Below are 26,101 nucleotides of genomic sequence, written 5' to 3'. Positions count from 1 at the left end.
AGAGCACTGCATCAACTGTAACAGGCTGTCCCTCTCTTAGTAACTGAGGGATGAGAAGTACGTCTAAGAAAAAAACCTCACATCAATTCGTAATAATAATATGAATTAAAACCATACTATTTAAAACCAAGCCACATTGAAGTAGGCGTTGTCTTCTTCCCAGGTAGACTTGGGTGCTAATAAATAAGTGAGCAATAAATAAGAGCTCCATTTTTTTTCTCCCGATAGCCTGTTTCTGAGCTGTAAGGTAGGCTAGAAAAGGAAGGGATGGATGAGTATTTTTTAAATGCCATCTGTAAATGTTTTTCTCAAACTAAACCAGACAACTTCTTGTATGTTTTGCGTTTCTTGGGGAGTGGGATGTTTTCTTCTTTTTTTTTTTTTATGAGAAGTTTGATTTTTGTCTTGCTCTCTTGACAGCCACCTAATTAGGCAAAATAGGGAACTCTGTATGTGCAACGTTGGGATGCACACGTTCAGTTCTATTGGCTGTTCTATAAAACTGGACTTGCTGATGGTCTTGGCAAGCTGCAGTTGTGGTGATGTAAAATGCTCAAATTACTGTAAGGATCTTTTAGTCTGTGGAATTTTTGTTTCTGAATATCTGTAAACAATGTTTTTATACTCTTTTTGTGAAGGTGTATATATACTTAATAATGCTTTGTGTAACTTTATTCCGCAGCTGGGGAAATTCCAAAGATGTCTGGCTCAACATCCTGAAGAAGGAGAACAGATACGCTCATTGCAAACATTTCACATCACTACATTCTAGTTTGCAGCCTCACATGAGATCAATACTATTAGACTGGCTCTTAGAGGTGTGTTCTTTTTAGTTACTCTGCTATGCGTTACGCCTGTGAAGCAGGCAGATAAAAGCACAGCTTTTACTTAAAGATCTAACAGCGAAATGTACAGTCACGATAAATGCCAAAGCTAGTTTGGAACAAAAGGGTTACAAGTTGCTGCTCTTTGATACTCTTGGTGAGCTACGTATATACGATACAGACGTTCCAGGTCTTCCCTGGCAGGAGACGCTGAACCTTCTGCAGGGCAGCGAGCAATGGTACTTAATGTTTGCTCTTGCCGCATGACTTCCTGGGGAAGGGAGAAAACTTCACAAACAGTGTTGAAACTGCTATAGGCAGATTGGTGGTGGAGATCTAACTTTACATCTCAGACTGTACCTAAGCCGTGAGACAACTGCGTCTGTATTGAGGACTTGAGTTATCGCCCTGGCCCTGTCTACATCAAGAGCTCTCAGATGTCGGCCCCAACACTATTTTCTGACTTACCAGTGACTTTTTAATTCTATCCTATGAAGAGAGCAGAAGAAAGTAGTGTATTAGTGCTGGCACCTGAAGGCTCTTGGTAAGAGACAGGTTCTTATTTGAAAAGGATTGCAAATCAATCAATCATATCCATATTCCAGTTTAATTGCTTCAGACTATTTGTCAAAGAAAATGGAAGCTCTCAATCTTGGCAGCCTACGTGAAGGAGTGTTAGTGATGTCAACAGAGAGCTGTGTTCTGGAGGTGTTCCAACAACTCTGTATTGAGCATATTCAGTTGATGCTGCCAAAAATGTTTGACTCGTGCGCTCCTTGCCCCTTAGGAGAAGGGATCTTGTACTCCAAGGAAGCAGGTGTTACAGTGGCACTCTTGGTGCCTTGGTGGAACAGTGCTAAGAGCAGGGAATTTCAAGGGAAAGGAAAGGTTTTTGGTTTGGTTTTGTTTAGAAATACGATCTGAATATAAAAACTATTCCAGCTGTGTGCTTCACCACTTCTCTAACGTGTAACTTACACACCACCATTAAACTGTGTTTTGTTGCTTTTTTTTTTCTTTTTAATCTTGAACTCTGGGGAAATCACTCAATTTCCAGATGAAAATGCCAACGAGGGCCTTGTTGTCCACCTCAGTGGTTCTACGTGCCATGGTGGATTAAAGTCCCAGCAACTTTGAGAATTCTCCAGTAGCTCCTAGCATTGTCTCCTGTAACATCAGAATTCAGATACTGTTTAGCATGACCAAACTTTATTATGTTTGGACAATACACTAGTGTATAAAAATTGTGCTATTTATCTGTGGATGGGCCTGGTCTGTATGTTTTTAGTTCTGAATCTTTTTTTGAGACGTGTTAGTAATATTGGAGTAGCACACCAATGTTAGATCGGGTCTAAAAGAAAGAGCTGTGGTGCTACTGCCAACCACTTGCATTTTTGATGGTCAGGAAGGGTTTTAATTTGCAAATGAGCTTTCAACAGTATCTTATGAAAGAGTTAGTAGTAGTAGTGAGATTTTATTCTGACTTTGTACCCAAGTGAAATAATGAAGCACATGGGATTTATGTCTTGGATGTTCTATGTTTTGGATGATCTACTGCGTGTATATGATAAATAATTTGTAGATACCTAACTAGTATCTGCTTGAGGAAGGGGTACAGAGTTGCAGATAAGCTGCAGTGACGGTAGACCCACCCACACTGACAGATTAGAGAGAAAAGCAGCCCCCTGCCTAAGATCTCCAGGCCTGAGCAGTCTCCTTTCCTTTTTTGTTGAACTGGCAGTTGAACCACTTTGATACAATGCAAGTATTAAAAGTTCCCCCTGCCAGGGAAACCCGCAACCCTATGGAGCAGATGGCCGTCCCTGCAGTTTTGTTCCTGCTTAGCGAGGCTGTTGGTGTGCCTGAGGGGCTGCGGGCAGCACTCCCGCCTTGCCAGCAGAGCCCCCTCGAGCAGGCACTTACCGGCTTGTTTGCCGTAGAGCCAAAGAGTTCAAGTTTTTTAGTGGTTCTGCCCTGGGACAGACTTACTGGGAACACAGGGAGGATCTGCTCAGTGACTTCAACCCAAGGTTTGAGCCTAGAGTATTCTTAATTAAGCAAATTAGTGGGGCTGCTTTGCTGTTTTGTTTTGTTTTTCCCCTCAACAAGGCTTTCTTCTTTCAGTGGAAAGTTGTACTCAGTTTTAGAAAAACTGGGTGCTATTTAGATAGATAGGAAAAAGTAGGCTTTGGAAGTGTGTTAGTGCATCACAGATAATCCGTGTTCGGGTGGGAGCATGGGAAATACTTTTTCCTGTCCCATTCTAACCACTATGTCCGAACATACCTACGTACATTATAGTTCGTGTGTGCAAAAGGTAAAATGGTGCTTGCTGTGTTTTACTATTAAAGCTTGAATACTCCAATGTGTCTACATAGTTTTAGAACAGAAAACTGATTATTTTTTTTTTCCTGTTGTAGGTATGTGAGGTGTATGCACTCCACAGGGAAACCTTCTACCTAGCTCAAGACTTTTTTGATAGATTCATGTTGACACAGAAGAACATTAACAAGAGCATGCTTCAGCTCATAGGAATTACCTCATTATTCATTGCCTCCAAACTTGAGGTAAGGAGCTTTGTTACAGGGAGGAGGATATGAAATGTGGAATAACTAAGAAGACAGTGATAACGTATTTCTGCTGTCTGAACCTTCTGAATGTGGTGGTGTACATGTGACACTCCAGGTTAGAAGGGGACATTTTTTGATCTTCCTTCAGTTGTGTGTATGTCAATCTCTCAGAGCGTAGTCTTTGTCCTCCCTCAGCAGCAGGGAAGGAGACCACATAAATTTTAAAGGTATGCAAATGTGCTAGGAGTAATTTTGTTCTGTTTTGTTTTCAAATATACAGCAGTTGGCAAACATTCTCAGAAATGGGTGCGGGACTGGAACAAAACCAAGCCTAAGTCTCAGACTACCTGTACATCAGGCTGATGTCCCTATGAATCCATTTAGTGGAGGTTTTGTTTTTCAAAGTGCAGTGATGGTGACACATTGCCTCGTGCGCTGCCTCTAGCAGCCAAGACCGTATTTTTGAGGAGTGCCTGGTGCGACAGGCTGAGAGGAGAGTTTGGGAGATCAAGTTTCTGTACTTGGAACCCCCTAATCTAGCCTTTGTTTCTGAAGCCAAGGTGGGACGCTACAAGCACTTGGCTATCCTGAGGAAGCGCGTGGGGCATCAGGCCATGGAGCCAGCTGGTAGAGAAGCAGTTCTGCTGGCAAGTTCTCTTTTTCTAACACACGTAGCTATACACGGCCCCAACTGGCGTGAGTGGGTTGGCAAATGTCTTTGTAAACCACCTCTGCAATGTGCATTTTGCTAGCTACAGTGGCTGCGGGTTTTCATCTTATTTTTTAGCTTTTTTTTTTTAAAAAAAAAACCAACAACTACACCAGCACTGATGTTACATGTATCAACAAGCCATATCTAACAGGCATTTCTAACATTTTTCAGGCAGTGGGCTGCGTGAGGGTTAGGATGGTGCATAGGGTGGTATAAATGAAAGGCTGTTCTGACTGCTTGGTCAGCATTTATTTGCCAAAAAGCTAAAAGAGTTGCAATAAATCTATTGTTTTACAACAGTTAACATATAACCTACTTGTTTTTAGTATTTCCTTATCCTGTAAGATTCAAGTCACTTCACATAAGAAGAAAAGCACTGTTCTAGCATAAGAAGTGTTAATATTTCAATATGCACTGGAAGGTGTTTGCCAGTATCTTCTCAAGCTTTCTTAGAATTGTAGGGCACTCTAACTCTAATCTTCGCTTTTCCCACCCCTTTCTTTCAAAGGAAATCTACGCTCCTAAAATACAGGAATTTGCTTACGTCACTGATGGTGCTTGCAGCGAAGATGATATTATAAGAATGGAACTTATTATGTTAAAGGTAATTACTGTGTTTGTAATGCTACTGGAAAGACTGTGCAGCTGAGCCTTGTATGTTAACGTCACTTACTTAGAAAAGGGGCATGTTCCCTGTTTCTGCGAAGCAATGAAACCTCCATTGCATACGTGCAGTGGAGCTCTGAGGGCCCTGGCTGGGGTGACATCCCTGTCTGTTAGGGAAGGACGGGTTTCTCATGCTTGTGTGACAGTGACGGCTCTTGGCAGGTATGGCCAGCCATGGGGCAGACTCAAAGCTGTTACTGTAGTGTACAGCGCTTGCCAGGGCCCTTCACTCTCGTATGGGGCCTACAGAGGCCTATAGAAGAGCCAGGCAAAGAACGGACAGTACTGAACGCTCCTCATGTTGGGGAGCATCCATCTTTATCATCGCAGAACTCCTCATACATTTATCCTTCTTTAACAGACACAAGCTGCAGGTTGAGGCAGCCAGCCTGAACGCTCGGGGAAACACACAAATTTCCCACCTTCTGAACAGGGAAGGTACATAAGATCCAGCTGCACGGGCACAGGGGTCTGCACTGGTTTTAATACAGCCTGTTCAAAAAGTAGTGAGAATGCAAGCTGAAATGAGTATTTGTACTCCAGATTGTACGTGGGCTTTGGGGTCTTTTGAGGACCTGTGCAATAAGCCGAGCAAACTTGGAAGGGGAGATGTGGGAAAAGAAACCAGAGCACAAAACTATCCTTGTGTGGCTTAGGGTGCTTAACTGCTTGTTTTAATGTTTGCAGGCTTTAAAGTGGGAACTCTGTCCAGTGACAATCGTCTCTTGGCTGAACCTCTATCTTCAAGTGGATGCTCTGAAGGATGTTCCGAAAGTGCTGCTACCTCAGTATTCTCAGGAAAAATTCATCCAGATAGCACAGGTAGGTGGTCAGCTATTGAAAAATGCTTTTTTTGAGGCATTACAAGCACAACTGACAGTTACAGACCCAAAGCCACGAAAGAATGCTTTTTCCTTGTTCTACCACACAGGTTCCTCGTTAAGAAAAGTGCAAGTTAGACTCTGACAGAGAACTTCATACTGGGTTTCAGGACAAGCACCCATGTGTTTCTGGCCTCTCTGCTCTCATGTACCTGAAGGCTTTTCTGTACATCGGAAAATTAAGAATCCATCTTGTTTTTTTTTAATCACAGTGCACTGCAGTGTTCTGTGAACAGCAGCAACAGTTCTGAGGGTGGCTAGGTCAAGGCGCTGCGGGCAGTTAACCATTTTTACCTGCGCTGTCTCTAAGTGTGTTTCTGTGGGGTGCCCTAGGAGGCAGTCTGAGGAGTCCTCTGCCCATTTTGAAACTGCTGTGGTTCAGTTTTGATGGGCATGTGTTGTGAGAGAGGCTTGCTGAAGAGTAGCCTGATCTAAGCCACTCAGCTGCTAGGTGATGTTTTAAAAAAAGACCTTCCTGGACCTCCGCTGAGAATTTAAAGGTGTACCTAAATCTGTGCAAGCAAAGTAAAGTTGCACGTTACTCATAGAAGCACAGACTGGTTTGTGTCATCTCTGAGAGGCCCGCTCCAACTACGGTTAGGGCCGAGGATCAGCTGGTGCCTGCAGTTGATGCTGAAAAGCTCAGCTGTGTTACAGAGCATAGACTGTAGGAGGAATGCTCGCGCATATCAGATTCTGAGACAGGCTTATACTAAAGTATCATCTTGTTAAAGTTTGTAACTCTTCTTTCTCCACTCTTTATTTCCTCAGCTCTTAGACCTGTGTATCCTGGATGTGAATTCTTTGGACTTCCAGTACAGAACACTAGCTGCTGCAGCACTCTGCCACTATACCTCAATCGAAGTAGTTAAGAAAGCTTCAGGTAAGATGACTGTGTAAAGCTAGGCCTTGTTAGACAGGTAACTGTGGAAGCTGTAACATGCCTGAGGCTGCTAAGAGCATTTTGGTTTACCAGGCTCCTAAAGAGCGAGAGCTACATGGACACTAATTGTTTGTTCTGTTCTCGGGGCTGTTTTTTTCCCCTCAATTTCAATTCCTGCCTCCTACTATTTCAGATGTTACAAAGACTCAAAAAAGGAGGAGGAAACACTTTCAGAGGCATAGTCTTTGCTAAGGAAACGAAGTGGAGTTAGTTATCCTTCTTGCTTTCGGGCTAATACTGCTCTATGATTTCCAGTCATTTTGGGGATCGTTAGCTAATTGTTATTTGGTTGCTTTTTCTCCTAAAATGCAGTTATCAAGCAGTCATCTTTGTCTGTCAGCAGCATTCGGGTAACCTTTGTGCTAACTCCTGCCAGCCTGTCCCTTACAAAATGGGGGGAAAAAAAATCACTCAACTAAGCTCAGCACTTGTGTGAGTTGCCTGAGGTACTGAAAGGACTGTGACAACAGTGTATGGTTTTATAGTGTGACCCAAAATCTTCTGCTCAAGCTGAAAAATCCCCTTCAGCCTCCTCTAGTAAGCAACAGGAACCCTCCTGGCCGAGGGCTGCTTTGCTCAGCCTGCCTGTGCTCACCACCTCATGCTTTCCAGTAACAACTTCAAGGAAATGCTGGGAGGATGTTTCTGAATTTTTGTCTGCAGACACTGTTCAAGTATAGTAACAGTTTATATTTTTATTTTATATTAAGACTGTGTTCTACCCTCTAGGCTTAGACTGGGACAGCATTTCAGAGTGCGTAGAATGGATGGTTCCCTTTGTGAGCGTGGCAAAAAAAGTCCCTGCAAAGCTGAAGAACTTTAAGAAGGTTGCAGCAGAGGATCGACATAACATCCAAACACACACAAATTACTTGGACATGCTGGTAGGTGGCTTGTGAACTTGCCCTTCAGGCAGCTGAAGTGCATTACTCACCCCTTCTCCCCAGGCAGGGAAGGGTGGTCAACCACCCTGCTGCTCACCTAACCAGTGCTGGCAGCACTGCCTAACCTCTTGTTTCTGGCTCCTGCTCAATGCTGCTATGCACTAAACATGTTTTACCGCAACACTTGCGGCAAAGACTTGGATTAGAAGTACTGGTAAAGTGTTTAAAAGATAATAATCTTCACTTTGCTGTATAATGTCACCTTGTCCTTTTATTCAGTATCCTAAACCTGGAGTACTGGCATTGTACTAGCAGTGTGAGGAAGCACGCCTGAGTGCTAGTGAAACGGGAAAGTAGAACTAGTCACAGGTATTAACTGTCTTCTTCCTCCCCCTGACACAGGAAGAAGTGAGCAGTGGAGCAGCATCTACTGCCCCAGGTCAGTTATCACCTGTGACAACAGGAGGAATAATAACCCCTCCCAAAAGTACAGAGAAGAAATGAAATCTGAACAAATGCCATGAACAGTTCCAGAAACAGGACTTGGTGCTTCAGAACAAAGCCATGCTAAAGGTGACCCAGCCTCTTACTGCTACTCAAGACGTGGGCCATAAAAGACACAGCAAACAGAGCAGGAGAGGGAAGCAGAGACTGGTGTCCTTCTATAGACTAGATAAATGGGTTAGACCAAGCATCTCTCCATGCTATCACAGGAGCCTGGACTACTTCGGTCCATTCTCACACATGACTTAGCTCAACTCTGACCATTCCTAACTTATGAATTTCAAGAACTTTTTATAAAATGTCTGAGTGGCAAACTTTATCCACTCAACTTACATGTCAGATTTGCTTTAACCTGGGCTAGCCCTAGAGGACAGCCTAATGACAGTTTGTACATATGACCTCCTCTTGACTTTTTTCTTTTCTTGTTAAGGGTAGTGCTTAATGCCTGCCAGTTAGACACCCACGAGCTCAGGTGCAGTATTTCAGAGGTCAGTGGGTAAGCAGTTTACATTTCTGAAACCACTCTGCCTTTGCAGTACTGTGTAGCCAGCCCTGTATCAAATTCTAGGCCAACAGGAGGCTGATGTTTAAGGTGGCCCTTGAGGACTGCCATAAACTGCACTTCAGTTCTAGTGTATCACTGACCTCAGGTAAGAGCAGAGGCAAAGGACCTGCTGCTGAAGTAACTGTAACTGGAAGAAGTACAGTCCTGGAAGGAAGGAGTTCCATTTTCTAAGACAGCCAGCAATTTTCAACAAGAACGAACGTAATGAAAACTGGAGAAGGTATGGAAAAAAGTGAGCCACTGGTACGCTACAACCACTCCCATCATAGGAACAGTATTTTAAAGTAACTGTGGATTTTGTCAGTGTTTATAAACAGCATTAACTACCTACCTACTGTGTTTTCCTTGAACTATTCACTACCTCTGAATCACTTCTGTGATGAGGGGACAGTACTGGGAAAGATGGGTATTGGACCTCCTCCCTCTTTCAAGATGCTCCTACCTGTGCCCCATGGCCCAGGACAAGTTTTACATGACACTGAGCAGTCCACGAAGCTGTACTAGAGCATCTAGTGCCACCATATCAAACTCTTAGGAAACTTGAATTTGTGACTTCTTCAACCAAGCCATTGTGGAACTAGCTGAAGTTGCTTCCAGCCTTCTGTACAGTTTGTAAAAATAAGGGGTTTATTTTAAGATTCCAACTATTTCTAAGAAGAAAAATACTAGACTGTAAATGTTGTACAAAAATTTAAATGATTTTTAAAAATAAAAGTCTTGAAAGATTTCACTTCCACACACAATTTTATAATAGTCTTCCATCATTAGCCTAGAAGTAAAGTTTTGCCATTGCTTGAAGAAACTTCTTTTTTCTTCTCTGTGCAGCAAGCTGTAGAACTTCCTCAGGATTACTGGCATTCAGCTCTGTCTGGCCAATGGCTTTTATCTTAGAACAAAAGAGGAGACACCACTAGCAACTGTTGTTCTGGTAGAGCTGTTTCGTTACAAGGCATTTCTAGCACTGGTTCAGTGGGCAATTTACTTCTCTAACATGCTGTGCCATGCCACCCCACCCCAACACTAACATCCAGACTAATAATTTACCCATCAGAATTTAAACTGGAAGTGGCAGTTCTTTTCAAAGACAGTTTCAGGGAGGGAAAGACAGTAAGGAGCTCCCACTACCCACAGGCACCCTGTGTTAACTTACAGCTATCTGCCGCTTGTCTGTCTCGCCTCTTTTGTGGTGGAGATCTGAGGGTGAGTCAAGAAAAGACACTTGGGTAGGAAACAGACTTTTCTTAGCCATGAACACCCAGTATGAGCTTTGGGTGGTGCTATTCTAGGGAAAGGATACATGTCAAATACTCCAAGATGGTGACATCCCAGATGTACTCGTAATAAGAATCCATGGCATCATGACTGAAAGAGAACACAGGTTAGGCTGTATGATGCATCCCCATATTGCACAGACCTATTTATAAACTGTAACATTTACCTGTTTTGTTCCTGCAGCGCCTTAAACGCAGTTTTGTAGTCTACCTCTCTGAGGAACTGGCATAAAATAGCCACCTGTAAGATAAAGATGCACAGGTGCTTTACACAGCCTTAATTCCCCACAAGCGGAGAGCTTCCACAGAACCCCTCAGTAACCTCGCCCCACTTCTAGACTAATCAAGTGCTTTTTGTTCTGAGCAGCTGAACTTCCCGAGCATACACAACTTGTTCTGTAATAACAACAGTAACAGCTGAAAGTAAGAAAAAGTTAGTTTTGGTCCTTCTAGTGTCCTGGAAGCAACAGTAACATTTTAAAACATTTTACTGCAGATTGCATTCACAAGGAAAGTCAGATTCAGTTTTACTTTTCAGGATGTTCTCCACCCCCACTCCCAAATATTTATAAACAGATGTTTTACTTAATACCATGTTTCACCTCTTACCTGGGTGTGACAGTTCAGTAAAGAACAACACTTGATCATTCTTTTTATCACCTACAGAATGGTTAAAAAAAAAACAAAACACATGAGGTTTGAAATGCTAGTACTGGAACACAAACAGCACTTTTGTTTGTTTAATACAAGGGACCAGCTACACAGCTGTCAACAGTCTTCTAGCCCCCTCCCCACAGTCCTGGGTTTTAGCACATCCACTGAGCTCTCATCACTTGGGAGGCTTCACAAGGGCCTGATGCATGCTTCAGAAGAGAGTGGTGTGTTTCTGTAAGAGCCCAGCTGTGGGCTGTTAGAAAGCTTCACACCTTCCCCTCCTGCTGCCCACAGAAAAGGCCCATCTCAGGTGGGAAGAGCATAGCGAGAGGGCTCCCGAGCAAAAGCTCTCAGACCAAGACAGACATGTGCTGGTGAGAGGCAGCGCTGGTGAGAGGCAGCGCTGGTGAGAGGCAGCGCTGGTGAGACAGCACAGCCATCCCAGCTGGCACTCCAGCACAAGGCACGGCTTCAGCTGGGCTGTGAATGGTCAAATCCCAGAGAGTGCCCGAAGCTGCCACTTGCTGTTTTAACAGGAACACGAGATGAGCAGCAATCAGACTGGGTCCACACATAATCTCCCTCCCTAGACCGTTCCTTCCTACTGCTGACCAAAACAGAGTCTACAAGTAACCCAGAGGTTTCCTAATGAACAAGGCAAATGCCTGGATAAAGGCTAAAGTGGCTGCGACTGAAGATTACCCCCAACACAAGTTATTAAGGGGTTCTTCACTCACAGCCCACTTGCAAGTGACAAGCCACTCGTTACACCGACTCACAAAGTACACTGGCACACGTTATGTCCAGTGCTGTACCTCCAGCACGCTCCCACAGTGGTTAAGTTCCAATCCCACCCATCTCTAGACAAGCTTGCACAGCACGCGACAACTGCTCACTATCATAAAGCCTGGAAAAAAAATAGCAGTGTGTGTGTGTGTGTGTGTGAAAAGGAGCTAATGAGCCTGGATCTCACCGTTAATGTGATCCATATATTCCTTCCCCTCATCTGCATTAACTAGAGCAGACAGTATTTTATAAGCATCTAGACAACACACCTCCATTCATTTGCACCATGGGTGGAAGCAAGCAGGCTCCATCCATGTGATGCCAGCACCAGAAGCACATGGGGAGCTGGATGTTCCCTGCTGGCTGGAGGCGCAGGCCAGTGCTCCAGCACAGCTGGTGAGGCAGAGCCAGTGCTGCTGGGCTGTCCTGAGCTGGTCTGCCCTGCGCCAGCGTAGTCTCACAGGGCAAGTGAGGGGATTGCTACAGCACATAGTGGTGTGTTTGCTCCTGGATCTTCCATTTGCTCACTACTGCACTGGAGTCCAGTACCAGTGCTTTCCCAGCTGGTAGCTCTGCACATTCAGTCCCTAAAAACCTAACAGAAAAACCTCCTGGTGCTTCAGCAAAGAAGCAGCTTCAGATTTTCGATGGTCTTCAATCAACAAGCAAAGAAAAATAGACCTATAAGGATTCATATCCCTAAATGCATCAACATACAAAATCTTGGAGGCAACAAGCACACAGTCTTGTAGAGCAATTTTGTCTCCACCTGGAGTTAGGATGCTGACTCGATCCAGAGATACAATGGGATTTAGATGTACAGAAAGAGAACTCACCTGGTCTGTGTACACATCTGGTGGTACCATCTTATTAAAGAAGTCCGAGCATACAGCTCCTGCCTGTAGATAATAGTGAAGGGCTGCTGAATACTGATTCGTTGCTGCAGCAGAAGAAAACAGAGTAAGGTCTTAAAAGTCAACAGAGCAGTTATTTCTAAGACTCGGATCAGTTATTTATAGAATTATTCATATATAAATCTATCAATAATAGCTGAATTCTACTGGGAAGGTGACTTTTATATCATTGTTTAAAAAGCACAGAAACACAGTGAGAGACAGAACTACATGACCAGGAGAACTAGCAACACAGGCAAAGCTCTGCTTTTTCAGAATTACTTTTTGCTTCTCATGTATTTGATCTTAAGTCCATCAGCCTTAAGAGCAGAAAAGAAATTTGCCTTCACTGAACTTTGCACACAGTAGACAGCAAAGTGAAATTTAGTAGGTGTGAGTTAGAGATGGCCAGCTGATGCCACCACGCACATCTCGCAGTTCAGCACTGTTGGTGTATCTTTCTAGCAGGAATTAGAACTATGAAAATATGCTACTCTCTCTGGGAAACTTAGCAGCCGAAACCCAGCTGCAACACTATTGTGTGGGAAATATCTCTACTAGCCTTGTTTGATTAACTCTGACCAAAACAGTAACCATGTGTGGACTAACCCCTTTTATCCAACCACAGTGCCTTAAGAGATGCATGCTGTCGGTGTCACAAAGACACCATCCAGTCACCATGTAGCTAGTCGGGTGAACAAGAGTCTATAAAGTGGGATGTATTGTAAACAATAAACGGGTCTCACTACACACCATATTGGCGTATGAGTGATTCGTCCGGCTCCAGCGAAGAGCCAGCCGAGAGCTGGTGGGCCCGCCGTAAAAGAATATAGCACGAATAGCTACAAGCACTAATTTTACTCCCAGTAAGTTCTTACTGAACTGATATGAGGACAGCCTTCACGGGCTTTGCGCTGAGTGCTGTCTGCTTGTCCACACTACTCCTGAAATACAGGTCTGACACATGCCAGGAGTGCCCCAACCACTGCTCAGGTACCAGCTTCTGAGGCTCCCTACAGAAACATCCTCTTTCTGGGATGCTGTTCCACTTTGTATGAGCAGTAAACACTGCCGGTTTATACCCCTGCATCGTTCTACCACACACGAGGCAACAGCCCTAAAACTGGATTAAGACCCCTCCCCTCATCCCAAGGGTGGGATAAAACATCTTCTAAGCAAATTTGTTTCCATTGGAACAACAGGCTCGGATTTCTGCACATCTTACTGCACAGCACAGACATCCTTCCATCCAAAAAAAGAGATCAGGAAACATGCACCTTGTCTCCTGTGATAGCCCAAAGCACCAGCAAGTAGACGGCAAAGGCACCACACGTATTATTGCCAGAAAAGAACTCTCTCGTTTAAATGCTAAATTTCACTGGAGTGGTCTCAACAGGTAATTTAAGTGGAAGAAACACCCAGCTACCTTTGAGGATGGCCATGTCCTTCTCTAGCACACCTGCCAGGTGGTACCATTCTCGTCTGGCTATCTTCTGTAAGTTCACTCTTCAGCACCTACCTTTCTGCACTCTCTTTACTCCCAGTATAATGTAAGCCCCAGTAACTGACCCTAGACTGGGGAATAGTTCAACACAGCATAGTATCACATAGGCTGGGCAAGATTTTCCTAGGCAGCTGCAGCCCTGGTAGAGTCTGGGTGCATATCATGGTGCCCAGCATCTGAAACGCCTTGTGTCCCAATTTTCCTGGCTGCGCCCAGCTGAGCAAGGATAAGTTCTGGAGAAGCGGCAGGCGAGGACAGAATGACAGGAAATAGCTTCTCATCACCACCAATACCAGATCAGGAGTTCATGCTTCCTCATTTACAAATCCTAGATACTTTTCTGCATAAATTACAGATCCTCTCTGCTCTGCTTGCCTTCTGCTCCAGGGAACTCAACCTGCACACTTAAAGGCAAGCACTATTCACAGAATTTTCCATTCACAATATTAGCCATTTGTGTAATTATACCAGTCAAGGACCAACTGCACTAAAAAAGTGACGTTAATAATGATTCTTACAGTAAAGTTGCCCTTACCCTAACAGAAAGTCCGCATGACCCACTGAAAACTGACTGTCTCAGATGCACTACTGCACCTGAAGATTTTAATCTCATCTATCACTTAAGCTTCTTTAAGTAAGAGGAAATACAAGGAGGGTTATGCAAAGCACATCTCAGAGAAACAAAGTACCCCTACACACATGCTAAAAGTAGACACTGGTTTCACTTACCAAAATAAATATCTGCCTGAATAATTAACCAGAAGTGGTTGTTTGCGTTGATAGTCAATGCATAGCTGACTAACTCTTTTACTGTAACCGCCACAGCTTCAAAGTCCACTGATTGAAGACTACAAGAAAAAAGGAAGAAAATTATTCCTAAATTAGCGCTTTCCAGTTTTAAACCCTAACCTGACTTCCCATCTAGTTTAAGTCCAAAGCACCTTGCATACAGCATCAAGCAAAAACAACTCCAGGAAAGACTTAGTGTTAAGACTACTGCTGAATTGTTTCAGTACAGTAAATCTGACAGAACCAATAAACCCTACACAGACTAGAAGTCAGAACTTTTATCTGACACCACAAGGGTTCTGTGCGAGAATGTGTCTTCTCAGTTTCACTAAGTTTGAAGAAAACACCTGAAACCACCACAAACTGATCCCAGCATCTGTGAGAGTGGCCACAGATGGCAATCTCTGGAAATTTGTGGAACTAGCTTGGAAAGGAAGGCTGGGAATGGTCTGGCACGTGGCTGAGGCAGCCCTTCCCAAAGTTCATGTGGAATCTGTTTTTAAAAACATGTTTTTTCTTACTCTACTGATGAATTGTGGTAACACTGAAAACAACTTTCTTCTGCTTGACCTTATAATACACACTGACGTCTACAGCAGTAACAATCGGACCAATTAAAGAGGGATTAACCACACTAAGCATTACACACCCTCTCTTATGAGTCATCTCTCCTGATGGACGCAGAGAGTCAGTGAAGTTCTAGCCCCACAGAGCTTCTAAACTTCATTGGAGAAACACAGTTCAACCCATCCAGAACAAATCAATACATACTATATGCTACTTAATATTTTGGCAATTATTCAAACACACCTCAAAAAATAGTAGTTATTTTGTATGAAGTACTATATAGTTCACATAGTTACCGATAGCTCAGTATAGCACACAGCTAAAAAACCCCTCAGCTTCTTGTACCCACATCTCCATCAGGACCGTCAAATTAAGACCAAAAGCTGCCATGCAATCAGACCAACCTGCCCCCAAACAGAACAAGGGTCAGTGATGCCCTTGCACAGCAGAACTCACACTGACACACGGTAACTAACACACAGTAACTGGAACCAAACCAACTATGTAAACATGCATTTTGGAATTATGTTTTTAATTATCATCTTACTTGGGGATGGATGAGGGCCAGATGGAAATGTGCTCTGCTGCAATATCATTCACAATATCTTCCTAAGAGAAGGAAGGTGGAGAAATTACAAAGAGGAACATTTCAAGAAAACCAGGTAAGATGTCTGTGATATATACTAACCCGAACATTATGAAGCTTGACAAACAGGGACAGTATTGTGGTTAAAACCAATGGTTCCTGTAAGGAAAAAAAAACAAACCATAGTATTCCCATCAATTAACAAAACTCCACTTTCTTGCCTAAGCTATAAAGCTCTCTAAGAAGTTCTGACATCGCTATGCTTTCCTACTGAAACAGGGCAATATTTTGATAAGAATCCTACAACACAAGGATACTGCAAGACAGTTTCTCTAGCAGGTCTTTAATTACTTCAGATTTGCCTGAATAACTCCTTGGATATAAACTTTCCTTAGGTTTTACACACCTTCATGTTGTTTCTCTGGCAACTGCCTAACCTTAAACTTCAAGCTAGGTCTACTACAAACCCATTAGCTATAGACAATTTCCCTTCCTCTTACTGCTGCTGCTTAGTTATAACGCAAGTAGCAGCTTCCTTCTCCTTCCAGAAGGAATGCTTTGCTTCATGACAGCTGCAATAAAATGTACTCATGTTAAAAGATTTTCTGATGTTAACAGATCTTCACTATCAGAATTCAGGATATTCTTCTTTTTTTTTTTTAATAAGCTATTTCACACTGCTGTATGGCAGGCACAGCAATTTCGGAAATTCTTCAGCCACAGAAAACACCTAAACAGCTGTCAGATTTTCTGGAATTTAACAGGAAAAGTCCAGAAAAATATTGTATCAAGAGTAAGTTTTGGCTCCAAACACTTACTCAAGACCACTAGAACTTACCCGAAGCTTTTTTATGAAGGACAGTAATTCACTCCTAAATTAGGGACACAAATATCCACATAAGTAATCATCCACAACAAAGAATATATGCAAACTTAATACACTAGAGAGTTAGCAAAGCAAATTCTTCACACCCCTTCACTTCTACGCTTACAAATGCAGGGTGTAAGTGAAAACACTCAAGCAGGTCATTCACTTCTAATATAATCCCTTAGAAGTTTTACTTTCACATTTAAATCAGGTTTAATAAGGGATATCTGCTACTCCCTCAAGCCATAAAACGCATGAAAATCACTTTGTAGTAGGTCAACCACTGACTAAAAGGAAAAGCAATTGAACTGTACCGTATTTCTCCAAGCTAGGACTGCAACAATGACCTACAGACTTACAGAACAGGGTGCACAGCGATCATTTATAATGCACATTGACTTCCTTGTCATGCCACATCAGAAATTGTCCTCATAAGACAATCCAGGCAAACACAACATGCCTGGAAAAGGTTTCACTGCTTCTGTTCCGTAATAACAGTAAGGTCACTGCCCTTCACTGTTTGAATTAGAGAGGTCAGAAAACGTTCAGTGTCCAAGAGTACATCCATACAGCTTCCTTTTCCTTGCCAGAGTATACAACTGAAACCTCCAGCAAGCATGTACCCTCTTACACCCATCCCGCAGCAGTGCAAGCAAAAGCAGCTGGCCTTTAGGTACACATTAACCTGATTAGCGCAAGCAAGGCAAAGATACAGCAATAGCCTGACAGGGGCACCCTTTCCTAGTTTTTCCACATGGAAAACTGTTCAATATAACCATACATTCCAGAACTTACCATAATAGGCAACTTAGCAGGCCTGGACTTAAGAACAGGCTCAGAACACTTACTGAGTGGACAAATCAGAGTCCTGAATCAGTTAATCAGTCAGTTAAGGCTGAGGCTGGCAGAGATTAGCTGATTGACAGTGAAATTACTCCAGTCGAGTACTTTCTTCTTTTCCTTCTCCTCAGGAGCTTAGCTGAGCTAGAATTTCATTTCACGACTGAGTAACATTTAGCTTCAGATTCAGAAACCTAAAGCTTAAGCGTAGACAGCTCGCTGTGAGCTCAGTGTTTAACACTTACGAAAGCAGTTAACTGATACAGTCAGTGGAGCCTGCAGAGCAGTTCTGTTTGATGTGAAGCAGACCCTTCCAGTCAGTCAGCTGAACTGCACTCTGGGTTTATCAGAAGATCTTCACTGATTACAATGGCAGCACAAGCATATATGCTTTTGTGTCTGTAGGTTGACCTGACTCCCACACACTTCTTTGTTCCCAACACTTCACCATGAATACCCAACACCACCAGTGGACAGATTATTCGCTCAGTAGAGATCTTTAGCTGCTGCCACCATTCTGATAGTTGACAATTTTGAAGGGAGCAGGGGGTCAAATATACAATTTCAACAATAAAAATTCAAAATAATTTAAAAAACACACCTGTACATAATTCCCAGTGTAGACTCCCTGTGTTTTATCAAACTCACTCTGCCATCATTCCCCCGTTTGTGCTGGTTGGATACACTGCAGATTTGTACAACGACTTCCCAAAGGTCTTTAGCTGTCCGTCTACTTTCTTTTGGACCTGGAAGTTCTTTGCATGTAGCAGCCAACAACTGTCCTAGCTATGCAAGGCAAGAGAAAAATTACAGTAACTATAGCTTCTCTGGACTACAGCAAAGGATTTATTGGCATGTAAAATAGCTAAGCAGGTGATTTAAAGTTACAAACTACAAAGCAATGTGACTAAACTTTGCAGCAGAGGACATGATGAGGAACCTTGAGGACAGGAATTAAAGAACAGAGGATTTTCCCCTTCAGTTGTTTCCTTAGGGTATATTTCCCTACTACAGGTGCCAGAAAACAAGCTTCACACTCTCCTTGAATATATTGCATAAACCCTAAAATCTGTAAAATACAATTTTACAATGACTGGCTCCCTAAAACTCTGTTAACTTTCATATAATAATTAGTCTGAATTGAAAGTAGCACCCTCCTCTGCTATACAGAAAAGGCTGAATCTCAAAATGGAAATTAGGAAATACAACAGTTAAACAGAGAGGGCCAAAACTGAATCTGTCCTGTAATACCTGCATTCAACTTCACTGCTTGATTTTGAAGTAGAAACTTCGCTGTAAAACCATTTTGAGACAAGTTTCAAAAAAGGAGGTGCTTCAGTGTCTTCAAATTCAACACTGGTGTTCGGTTAAAAAATGGAACCACAACAGCACATTTGGAAAGCAAGAGTCTCAATACAGAAAAACAACCAGACATGAAGCCTGAGATGCATACACTTCTCATACCTTCTACATGAATCTAAGCTGAGTTCCAGCTGAGAGGAGAGTCCTTTATGGGAATGCTACAGGGTTTCAATCAACTTATGGATCATAAGCACACATGCCTGATGCTTACGGAACCAACTCAGCTGGCAGACAAGGGCTAACATGCAGTTTGTTTCATCTGTTCTTGCAGCACAGTTTTCATGTCTTTTTTTTTTCATGTCCACCAAACACACTTACAGATTCTCCCCGCTGTCTTCTACACCAGACTTAATTCATTATAGCCACAAAACCCCCCACTCTTGAGACAGAAGCTTACGTGCTTTTAAAAGCACAAGACTCCAACAAGAAAAAGTCAATTACAGCCTGACAAGGCTTTGCGACTGAGCACTCAGTACCTTCACGTAAGGATTAGTTTGAACCAGAGGTAATGGAACTTGCATGGTCAAATACTCATTCTCACACCAGTTTAAGAGGAAGGCAACACACTCTTCAGCTATAACTTGTCGAAGAGGAATATCTGGAAGAAAAGGAGTTCTTTGCTTAACTTTTTTTGAGAAGACGTGGTGTCATATGAGAACAAGCAAAGCCCATTCCTGTGAGCCATTTCTGTTCCATACCTATCACAGAAAACCATGATGCTTAGCTCTACAAGAGACCTCCCTCTGAAAATTAAGAGCAACAACAGCATCCTCCAACCGTAACAGTACTATGTTACTCCCTCAATGTGAAATCAGGTGGACTGCTTTAACAACTAACAAAATTTTCAGGTAAAAATGCAGATACGATTATCCTGCTCAAGTCCTATAAGTGGCACTAAACAAAAATTGTCAGTGTTTAGCAGTATGTAGTCATCATGATGTTGCTCTTAATTCTAACCAAACTTCTAAAGACCCACTAAAACTGCATCCCCACACAGACAGCAATACAATTACCAGGTACTCTCATTTCCAAATATCCTCGGACTCTGCTTATAAGATCAGAAGGAGGACGTTCTCCAGAAGCACCAGCTCCAGCTTCATGAGTGTAGATGTCCAAAAGTAGCATTTCATTCAGCATGACTTGGCGGAGTTTTGGAGAAAACTCTGTCACAAGCTCCAAGCAAGCAGCAAAAAGCTGTTTTGCATGGACGAAATCCTGCAATAAAAAGGATATGCATTAATGATTCCTAATGGAGTCACAAGGGAAAAGACTAAGAGTTAAAGTGCTGTTCAGCTCTATCCTGGCTGAACCAGCCTCAGCATTCATTATTGTTAGCATTGCTCAACCATCTCACAATTACTATTAGCATTTTCAAGCTCTTTGGACTTGCTGCTAAGCTTAACAGCTTCAACAGTTCCAGGTTTTTAGACCCCCCCCCCCCCCCGCCCCAAATTTAAGCCAAAACATACCAGAAGTAACTACTGGTGTATTCAGTACAGTGTGGTTTTACATTGTAGTTTATCAGATTGTCAATTACAAGGAAAACAAACAGCACTTCAGTAAGCTCCTCATGTCAAACAGTCTGAAGAACAGCACTTTGTATCAGTATGTCAAACCACTGCTGCATTTAGATGCAACATGATTTAGTACATAGCAATCAGAACTTTGTATGAATCAAACCATCTCCAGGTCCAACCCACTGGAATGCTGTTATCCTTGCTCTACAGATTGTGAAACAGAAATACTTAACCATTATATGACACACAGAGCTTGCTACTTCATCTCCCTTATCTCCCAATTTTTCTTCTCAAAAAGGGCTTTCCCTATTTTCAGTGTTGTTAAAATCAAATTGTTCAAACTAACTCACCAGTAACTTCAGATGGCTTGCTCACCTTAATTGCACAGCAATGCAATCCCTTCGCCATAAGGATGTAGACCAAATCCCTAGTCAGATTGTCTTTGATTCCTAAAATAACATTGCCGTAAACATTTGGTACTTCCCACTGGGAGAGAAATACATAGGACATTGGCACAGAACAGGTTTTAGAATCACATCACTGTTTAAAACATTATAATCAAAATTCAAATACTGAAAATGACTGACATCTGCGTGCCAGCTCTTATTTTTACATCTAATCAGAAGTAATATATTGCTCATACAGAAGTCCAACAAAAAAGGCTAGCTACCTGTCTTTGTTCATACTCTGAATATGCAGTAACTGGAAGGGGGGTGGGGAGAACCAAAAGAGACAAGAAATCCTTACTTAAGAAATCTCTTTCTCTCTCCCGGTCCCAGCTTCTAACAACGGGAATTTAAACTAAAATAATATTGCTAACTAGTGAGAATACTGAAAGCAAAAGCTACAGAAATTTGATTTCTCGCACGGAAAGCTTGTGATACTGCCAGTGATTCCTTAAAATAAATGCTATACATTTTGTTGCAGTACTTTACCATGGAGAATGCGAGTTCAGATATGTATCATCGTTCTTACTGAACCACCATTATGCGGAGAGAGGGGGAAAAAGAAAAAAAACCACAACAAAACATTTACTGTTCATTGCAGTATGATAGCTAGCACCAGTCGTGAATTACACCCTTTCATGATCACGTGAAATAAATTACCTTATTGGAAACTGTCCAGAATTGGCGTTCTGAAGTCATACCATGCAATTCAATTAAGATCTGGCGAATTCTCCAAGGATCTACTGACAATATGAGCTGATGTTCAAGCTGGCCAATATTGACACTTGGTGAAGCTAGAAGAAAAGCAATCAGGTCTCCAGTGCATTCCTTCTTAAAGCAGATGCTTAAATTTTTTTAGTATGTAACATTTTAAAACTAACAGAGTAAGACCAGCAGATACATCAATGCTTATGTAGGCCCCATACATCCTTTCATGCCCCTCCACAAACACCTTGTGCTAGCTTCCCAGCTCCCTTGGCCTAAAGGGCTGCTTGCAGCATAATGCACTGCAAGTATGACCTTATCCTTGCGACAGTAAAGCAATAGGTTCAAGATCTGCACCAAAGAAAAATGTTCCTGTACTGCCTTAGTGAAAATACACGTTTTCACAACTGACTTAAGTCAGTGCAAGACTGTGTTAGAGCTAAAAAGGTAAGTTCTTTCCAGTTCCAGTCACCACCCAGCACCTTTATGCTAATCAAAAAATGTTACGTTAGCTTTGACTTGAGCAGCTGTACGGCCAGCTATACTGGGAAATGCAACTGCGTTTCATTGTTGGAACGATCTGTGTTTCACTTTGCTAGGTTTAAAACTTTGACCAGATGGTTCTCGGGGTCCAGCTCTCCACAGAGTCACAGAAGCATTAGTACTGGTGTAGTCCAGAGGCCCGCCGCCCTTTCTGGGAACTGCTGATATAGCCAGATTTGGTTCAAACCAACTACCACACTTCTCTTCCACTTGGTCAGCTAGGACACATTCATTTGAGTGTATCTACTACACTCAGTTGAGATACAAGCAAAATACAAGCAAATAACAACCACTGTCTTGAACAAGTAGGACATTCGCCAACTACAAATGGGAAGTAATTTCCCTAAAAACCTCTCTGAACTTTTTCTCAGAAACCTGCACAGAACAGACCTGCGCATAGTAACCTCAAGCATGGAAACAGGTAATTCCTGCCACGGAAATTGCTGTGAAAATTACCTGGGATATCATAAAAAGAAGTCACAGGCTTTGTGGACAGGTTGATTCTAGGAGATCTCTTCCGCATTTGATCAATGAGCAGCTTCCGTTCATCATCTTTCAGCAGTTTTATGAACAGCTCATGAGATGAAATCATGAAGACAAGCTGAAGATCTTCTAAACCCAAACACAAGTTTCTAAACAAATAAAAAAGTTAATACATGATCAGGAAGAAGCTATTCATTTTTCCAGCTGTAAGTTCTCAAAACATTTATTGTATTGCTTCACATGGCTTACAAAGTGTAAATTCACGTTATCTTAACACGGGTACATACTTGAGAAATGCTGCCATTTTTCTCTTCAATGCTTCAGAAGCATTTTCCAAGTTTATCGATCTTGAACAAACCTGGGAAAGAAAGCAGAAAATAATGAAAATAATTAAGCAGCCCCTTAGCTCTCTGAAAATATTTAGTTACGAACAGTGCTACCACCCAGTTTTCTGACTCACAGTTAGTGTCAGTCAGTAGCTCTGCCTCTCAAGGGAGACCACACAGTTATCTGATAAACACTGTAGCCATCACAGTTGGGTCAGTTTCTTTCAGCCTGTACACAAGACAGGCTGTTTCAGACAACCATGATGTTCCCTCACACACAGTTCGCATTCCTTTTTCTTATTCCTCTGATATTTAGCTGTGCTGATATCTAGTGACATGGTATCAGTCAACCTCACAAGATCATTAGGTACATATTAAAGACCTTTTACATGAGTTTAAAATGGAACCAGTATTTCTAAGAGCAAAACAGAAAGATTCACCAGGACTAATAGGTGTTTTGTTTTTAAAAAAAGCAGTTGAAAGATAACTAGTTGATTTTAATTGCCAGCTTGCAAGAATTTTTTTTTCTGAGAAATATGTTTAAGCCTTAATATGAGCAGCTGATAGAACAGTTTTTACTTTCTCCAAAGTACAGAATAATGTCAATTTTTGCCACATGCTTCAAGAGACAAGGCTCAAGTTCAGAAAAGAAGATATGAAAATGACAGCAAAGCAACAAAACCAGTAAGCTTAGGTTGAACAATAATAGTTTCCTAAAAAGATTCACTGAGGGTAACGGTTCAGGTGTCACATATACAGTAATTCAGGATCATTCCATGACATGCTAACTTTTACAACAAAGCTGCTACGGGAAAGTGCCCTCTTCGACAGATACTTTTTTTCTAGGATCTCTCTCCATCTTGGAGAATTTGTTTCTTTGTTCCTTGAAAACAGATGTTCAACAGTATCTCTATACAATTTAATGATGCCAGGAATAGCGGCAATTTCAAATCCAAGCTGAAGCAACAGGTCAACACTGGTTCCTCCTCAACAGATGGAAACTGAGCTATGAACATAGATGCAAGACTGATGACAGTAATTGTACTAACTGCAAAGCAGCACTGAATAAAGTTTGAGAAGTTACCTTAAAGTATTTTTCTCTGCTTCAGGAATTTGAGCATGACTTCAACAATAACACAGTTACAGGGAGAAAGAGGTATCCCACTAAATACCATTTCTCCTGATTTCTCACCTCAAGTAAGAAGTCTATTTTCTCTTTGGTGGGTTTCAGGAAAAGCTGACAAAACTGAATATCAATTACTCGACCCTGCAATATGTCGCAGACTGTGTTGCACACACAGACTTTGAAACAAATTTCATCCAGAGCATCATTCCTGTGTGAACACAAAACCAAAGATCACAGACTACCTCTGACAAACACACAGTTGGTATCACAGCAAAGCTCCAGGTGCCAGATCCCAAGACAAGTTTGGGGCACACGCACTCGGAAAAAACCTTACTCAGGATCTACTTCAGTTTACCCAGGACCTCACTTTCTTTAAAAGACAATTCCCTCCCAGCCCACAGCTTTTCATGTGCAGACTTCATTACAGCTTCAGCCCGAGCACCACTGGAACTCAAACTATAGCAGTGAGACTGACACAAAGGTGCATTGCTTCTTGGGTACTACACCCTGAACAAGACCGACAGCCCAGAAGACTTCAGGAATATTTATGCATCTCAGAATAAACAATCACTGGACAAAAATCAAAACAAATAACTAGAACTTAAGACTTTCTTCTCTTAATCCTTCTCTGTACGCCTTGGCTAGATTGCAAAGTCAAGCTCCTCCATCGGTCTCTGTCTAGAACTCATCACTGAAGGCATTTCCTGTCAGCCTTAACAGCGTTAAGCTACAGCCTCTAAGATCCTCTTCTGAGAGACATTTATTTGACTCCTCTCTGTCTGAAGTGAAAGCTGAATTCAGTAGCTACTTAGCTGTTACACAAGAGGCTGTCACTTGCCATTGATAGATACTTTTCCTTACACATACTTGTAAAACAGAGCGTCTCTCTCTTCAGCTGAAATACTGGTAGGCACCTTCCCTTCAGAGCAGGATTACCATCATAATTATATGGAGATACTTCACACATGGCACTGGCTCTAGTGCCTACGCTCCAGAGAAGGCTGAACTTTGGATGTGGCCCTGTGCTCTGCACTTCTCCATTAGGAGTCATCCACAAGCTGTCCTCCTTACATGCCTAAGTCTCTTTGCTTATTATAAATCTTTTCCCTATAAATGTACCGTACTAATCCTTCAGCCCTGGGCTAGTTCAGCAGTGCACAAGGTAACTATGCTGCCAGTGTTCCCAATGAAGTACATACCTCTTACAATATTACTGCTTACTATCATTACCTTTACCAGCTTTGACTTAACTTTTTAGAAGATGTCTAAAGAAGTATCAACTTAGTTAATTAGTTATAGTGTTTTTATATATATACACACACACACACGCATATATGATCAATTATGACATAAAAATTGGTGTTAACACTCGCTGTATTTTTCCAATATATGGCCTCAGTGAGATACATCACAGCACAGCAACTCAGTTGGAAGAGGTAGTTTAGACTATTGCTAACAGAAATAAAGGCTGAGGTTTCTTGGATGCAAATAATTTGTTGTTAACATTTTGTATACTTTCCAGGAAAAATGTAACTCATCAGTGAACAGATCATTATTTAATTTCTCACCCTTGCTGAGCTTTTAGGAAGAGTTCTCTCAGCACCGACTGCCTGAACAGCACAGGTAAACTGAGGGTTAGATTATCTTCAAGGAATATCTTCACCAAGTCCTACAACACAAACACAGCTGGAATAGTCAACAGACAATGCAAAAGATACAGATCAAGTAATATTCTATCCGGTAAAATTGATCAAACTAACAGAAGCAGCTTTCACCCACAGGTAATACTAAAATTTACTAAACAACCAGAAAGGGACCAAACAACGAAAAAAGTTCTCTAACCTCAGAGAATCAAAGGGGAAAAAAAACAACAAACCAACACAAGCTTGCGTATCTCAGCAGCAACATTCCCTGAAACCCAAAGAATTAGCTTCTACCTGAAAATTCCATACATCAGCAAGTAGGAATTATTTACACTGTATGGAATCCAAGATATTTTAACCTAATATGTATCAGGTTACAGTATATTCCTATACATGTGTTGTAAACCAGTATGTTAATGGTTAACCGGAACACTTAAATCTCTTAAGATCCGTATCAGTTCAGGTGGAATCATCCATGTGGAATGATGAAAAAACCTCCAAATATATACAGGTTTAAGTACCCTACCTGATAGTTGCCAGATTTCATACAGCTATGGATTTGATTATAAGGAGTTGCCTGTTGAGATGCATCATCAGATGAAGTAATAACTCCACAAGCTTGACAGTACCCAGCTAACCGCTC

The 26,101-nt window shown here is 42.0% G+C and overlaps 2 protein-coding genes across 2 annotated transcripts in view; one reads left to right on the top strand and one right to left on the bottom strand.

The window, feature by feature from the left end:
• Positions 1 to 7,984, top strand: part of CCNE2 (cyclin E2) — an 11,392-nt gene extending 3,408 nt beyond the window's left edge. Inside the window, exons 5-11 of the mRNA XM_010139751.1 lie at positions 683 to 818; positions 3,245 to 3,391; positions 4,615 to 4,710; positions 5,460 to 5,594; positions 6,425 to 6,536; positions 7,326 to 7,480; positions 7,883 to 7,984. Coding sequence (XP_010138053.1) covers positions 683 to 818; positions 3,245 to 3,391; positions 4,615 to 4,710; positions 5,460 to 5,594; positions 6,425 to 6,536; positions 7,326 to 7,480; positions 7,883 to 7,984 — 883 coding nt within the window. The remainder of the gene's footprint in view (positions 1 to 682; positions 819 to 3,244; positions 3,392 to 4,614; positions 4,711 to 5,459; positions 5,595 to 6,424; positions 6,537 to 7,325; positions 7,481 to 7,882) is intronic.
• Positions 7,985 to 9,201: 1,217 nt separating this feature from the next.
• The window catches only part of INTS8 (integrator complex subunit 8), a gene marked incomplete at its 5' end in the record, with an annotated part of 24,670 nt that continues 7,770 nt past the window's right edge, over positions 9,202 to 26,101 (bottom strand). Inside the window, 20 exons of the mRNA XM_010139752.1 lie at positions 9,202 to 9,435; positions 9,700 to 9,743; positions 9,847 to 9,911; positions 9,988 to 10,061; positions 10,430 to 10,480; positions 12,097 to 12,200; positions 14,387 to 14,505; positions 15,561 to 15,622; positions 15,702 to 15,758; positions 16,438 to 16,471; positions 17,909 to 18,093; positions 19,146 to 19,267; positions 19,683 to 19,884; positions 20,562 to 20,672; positions 21,293 to 21,426; positions 22,337 to 22,512; positions 22,651 to 22,721; positions 23,882 to 24,023; positions 25,384 to 25,484; positions 25,985 to 26,101. Coding sequence (XP_010138054.1) covers positions 9,319 to 9,435; positions 9,700 to 9,743; positions 9,847 to 9,911; positions 9,988 to 10,061; positions 10,430 to 10,480; positions 12,097 to 12,200; positions 14,387 to 14,505; positions 15,561 to 15,622; positions 15,702 to 15,758; positions 16,438 to 16,471; positions 17,909 to 18,093; positions 19,146 to 19,267; positions 19,683 to 19,884; positions 20,562 to 20,672; positions 21,293 to 21,426; positions 22,337 to 22,512; positions 22,651 to 22,721; positions 23,882 to 24,023; positions 25,384 to 25,484; positions 25,985 to 26,101 — 2,088 coding nt within the window. The remainder of the gene's footprint in view (positions 9,436 to 9,699; positions 9,744 to 9,846; positions 9,912 to 9,987; positions 10,062 to 10,429; positions 10,481 to 12,096; positions 12,201 to 14,386; positions 14,506 to 15,560; positions 15,623 to 15,701; positions 15,759 to 16,437; positions 16,472 to 17,908; positions 18,094 to 19,145; positions 19,268 to 19,682; positions 19,885 to 20,561; positions 20,673 to 21,292; positions 21,427 to 22,336; positions 22,513 to 22,650; positions 22,722 to 23,881; positions 24,024 to 25,383; positions 25,485 to 25,984) is intronic.

Source organism: Buceros rhinoceros, unplaced genomic scaffold (assembly GCF_000710305.1).
Source record: "Buceros rhinoceros silvestris isolate BGI_N320 unplaced genomic scaffold, ASM71030v1 scaffold13007, whole genome shotgun sequence".
Taxonomy (NCBI): domain Eukaryota; kingdom Metazoa; phylum Chordata; class Aves; order Bucerotiformes; family Bucerotidae; genus Buceros; species Buceros rhinoceros.
This window is presented reverse-complemented; position numbering and strand designations above follow the sequence as displayed.